Source organism: Geospiza fortis, unplaced genomic scaffold (genome assembly GCF_000277835.1).
Source record: "Geospiza fortis unplaced genomic scaffold, GeoFor_1.0 scaffold34, whole genome shotgun sequence".
NCBI classification, from domain to species: Eukaryota; Metazoa; Chordata; class Aves; order Passeriformes; family Thraupidae; genus Geospiza; species Geospiza fortis.
The window spans coordinates 1,066,026-1,069,579 of NW_005054474.1; the positions used below are offsets into that span (position 1 = coordinate 1,066,026).

General features: G+C 57.9%; 1 protein-coding gene across 1 annotated transcript in view; it reads left to right on the forward strand.

The window, feature by feature from the left end:
* Positions 1 to 937: 937 nt before the first annotated feature.
* Positions 938 to 3,554, forward strand: part of CUNH1orf35 (chromosome unknown C1orf35 homolog) — a 5,523-nt gene continuing 2,906 nt past the window's right edge. Inside the window, exons 1-9 of the mRNA XM_005428212.2 lie at positions 938 to 955; positions 1,648 to 1,784; positions 1,878 to 2,031; positions 2,113 to 2,158; positions 2,244 to 2,326; positions 2,415 to 2,487; positions 2,819 to 2,898; positions 3,164 to 3,322; positions 3,511 to 3,552. Coding sequence (XP_005428269.2) covers positions 1,691 to 1,784; positions 1,878 to 2,031; positions 2,113 to 2,158; positions 2,244 to 2,326; positions 2,415 to 2,487; positions 2,819 to 2,898; positions 3,164 to 3,322; positions 3,511 to 3,552 — 731 coding nt within the window. The 5' untranslated portion in view covers positions 938 to 955; positions 1,648 to 1,690. The remainder of the gene's footprint in view (positions 956 to 1,647; positions 1,785 to 1,877; positions 2,032 to 2,112; positions 2,159 to 2,243; positions 2,327 to 2,414; positions 2,488 to 2,818; positions 2,899 to 3,163; positions 3,323 to 3,510; positions 3,553 to 3,554) is intronic.

Below are 3,554 nucleotides of genomic sequence, written 5' to 3' on the forward strand. Positions count from 1 at the left end.
CTGTCCCCCGCTGCTGCTCGTCAGCCCCGACGGCTCCACCGTCCGCCTGCGCTACGGAGAGCCCAAGAGGATCCTCATGGTACGGGGACAGTGACAGGCTGGGGGCAGGGGGGGTCACAAGGGCTTGTCATGTGTCCCGGGGGGCTCAGGGTGTGGTTCAGGGAGTTCACACTTTGTCCTGGGGCCTGGGAGGTCACAGTGTGTCCATGGGATCGCGCCCTGTGTGCTGAGGGTGTCACACCGTGTCCCAGGGGTCTCATGCCTTGTCCCAAAGCTCCACACCACATCCCGGGAGCTTACACCGGCAGGGGGGGTCACAAGGGCTTGTCATGTGTCCCGGGGGGCTCAGGGTGTGGTTCAGGGAGTTCACACTTTGTCCTGGGGCCTGGGAGGTCACAGTGTGTCCATGGGATCGCGCCCTGTGTGCTGAGGGTGTCACACCGTGTCCCAGGGGTCTCATGCCTTGTCCCAAAGCTCCACACCACATCCCGGGAGCTTACACCGTGTCCCTGGGATCTCACACCATGTCCAGGGATTTCACACCATGTCCCAGGGATTTCATACCGTGTCCTCGGGGTGTCACACTGTGTCCCCGCGGTCTTATCCCGTGTCCCCAGATGCCCCTGGACAGCAACACGCTGCCCGAAGCCGAGCGCAAGGCTCGTCTGCGCCGGCAATTCCCCAGCAAACGTAAGGCCAAGGAGGAGGAAACCTTCGAGGGCATCGACCTGGACACCTACAAGAAGTTCTGGAAGAAGTGAAGCGCTGAAAGCAGAAGAGTTTAAATGTATAAATAAGTGTATAAATAAAAATGTACAAGTCCAGCCGTGTGTGTTGGTGCGGCTCTGCGGGGTTCCCCCCGCGCTGGGGGGTGCGGTGGTACCGCCCGTCTCTCCCCCCTCCGGCCGTGCCCGCGGTGGTAGCGGCGGGGCGGGCGCGCGCTCGGCGGCCGGAGGTGCGTGAGGGGAGCGGGGGCGGGATCGGGATTTGGGGATTTTGGGGATTTTTGGTATTTTGGGGGTTTTTTTTGGGATTTGGGGTGCCCGGTCCTCGCACTTCCCAAACCGGAGGGGCCCGGGCTGCAGGAAACCGCCCCGAGCTGCTTTCACACGCCTCAGGGACGGGCAGACTCCCGCCTCAGGCCCTGCAGCGTCCAGGTCCTGCAGCTTCCCTGGCCCTGAACCCTTTCCCAGACCCTGAAACTCTCCCCCAGGTAATGTCCGACCCCGGGCCGTGCAGCTTCTTGTCCCCGCCTAGCCCGCCCCAGGCCATGGTCACTTCTTCCAGCTCATCCCATCCAGGCTGTGAACCCCTCCTAGACCCTCCATGAACCCTCCCCCTTGAAGCCCAGTTCAGGCTCTGAACCTCCCTCAGACTCTGAACTCCCCAAGTCCATGAACCCCCTCGGGGCTGCCCTAAGCCCCCCTCCTTTCCCAGCAGCCTTCCCCCCAGGCTGGGACCCTCCCCAAGCCGTGCACCCCCTCCCACCTCCGGTTTATAAATCCCCCTCTAACACCCCCACAAAAGCCTTTGGTTACTCTGCTCGCAGCTGGGGGGCCAAATTTGCTTCCCTGCACCTTCAGGAGCCCCCCCCCAGAGTTGCTGTAGGATCTGGAGTGGGTAAAGCCAGGGCTGATCTCTTTGCAGGTCTCCAGAACCCCCCGAATCCGCTGCGGGGTGCGGCACCGCCATGTTCGGCTCCTCCCGGGGCGGGGTGCGCGGGGGCCAGGACCAGTTCAGCTGGGAGGATGTCAAGACAGACAAACAGCGTGAGAATTACCTGGGTAAGGGCTGGTCCTGCTCCAATCCCACCCTCCCTGTCCCCTGTGTGGTTTTGGGGTGTGATGATGTTGAGGGGAGGTCACTGTTCCCCGCAGGCAACTCCCTGATGGCGCCGGTGGGGCGGTGGCAGAAGGGCAAGGACCTCACCTGGTATGCCAAGGGCAAGAAGGACACGGGGCCCCCGTTATCCCGGGAGGAAGAGCTGGCTGCAGTCCGCCTGGCCGAGCAGGAGGCCATGATGGCAGCGCTGTGAGTCCCCACCCCACAAAAACCCCAAAAAACAGCAGGTGCGTGTCCCCACACACAAATCACCTGCTCTTGTTTTTATAGGGGCTACAAGAGCTTGAAGAGGCAGCCCACGGGCCTCAGCAAAGAGGTAACAGGGGCACCACACGTCCCCCCAGTGTGCCCTGGCTCTGATTTTGGGGACACACAGAGGACACTGTCCCCCCTCCCCACAGGACCTGGCTGAGGTGTGCAAGAGGGACGGCGGCGAGCGGGACGAGAAGGACGTGGATCGGGTGGTGGGTTTGGGCAGCTCCAGGTAAGGACAGGGAAGGATCCCACACCAATTTCACAGCAATTTGTTTGATTTTGGTGGTTTTATGCCTTTTTCTGTGGTCTCTCTGCAGTGGCAGTGCTGGCAGGGTGATGCTCTCCAAGGAGGACAGAGAGGCGGCCAAGATGGGGCTCTCGGTCTTCACGGTACGGTGCCGGTCACATTGTCCTTGGAAGGTTCAAAAATAGATGGAAAAAGGCAAAAAGCAGTGCCCCTCACTTGGAATATTTTATCTAAAAAACCATCTGGGTATTGTAGCACAGAGACCTGCAGGAGTTTCCTGTGTCCTGTTGGCACTGAGGTTTTTTGTGGGGCTTTCATTTGGAAGCAGCTGTTAAGGGTATTCTAGTTTTTCCCCAAATGTAATTTAAATTTTTTTTAAGTTTAATTTTTAAAGGGAGAAAAACCCTTTGTCTTGTAATTACAAGCGATGGGCTCATGGGTTCAGTCTGTATTTTTCCCTCTCTCCAACCCTAGCACCAGAAAGTCTCCAGCAGCCCAGAGACATCTGTCTCCAAGAAGAAGCAGGAAAAGGAGGAGAAGGTGGAGGAGAAACGGTGAGGATTTTTCCCACTTTGGTGGGAAACCACCAGAATTTCCTGGCTTTTATGGGAAATATTTTACAAAATGTTTCCATGGCTCTGTTTGGCACTGGGCTTGTTTTGCATCTCTCTGAATCATCCCCAAAAGCCTCTGTGGGCTTCTCTTTGGCAAAGGAGGGATGTGGTGGGATGTGCCTGGAAAAAGGGATGGGGATGAGGTTTTGGAGCCAGAGGGATGCACAGTGCAGGGATTCTCATTGCTTTGATCTCTTCCCTGCAGACCTGAGAGCAGCAAAAAATCCAAAAAGGAGAAGAAGAAGGAGAAAAAGAACAAGAAAAAGAAGAAACACAAGAAAGAGAAGAAGAAGGACAAGGAGAAGCATTCTAAGAAGGATGCTGCCCCATCATCCTCGGATTCTTCCCCAGATCGGGATAAGAGGTAGCTGGGTTGGGCTGGGGCATCAGCAGTGCAAAACGGGAGGCAGGATTCAGGAGAGCCCGGTGGTCATGGCTGGTCAGGATGCCCCATTGGTATCTCCTGGCTTTCCAAAATCCCCTTTTCACCCGCAGAATCCCCTTATTGGAGTCCCCTCTGTCATCGCTGTCACTTCCCCCCTGTCCCCGCAGGCACCACCGCAGGAAAACTCCGCAGCACTCGGAGGGGGCGCGGC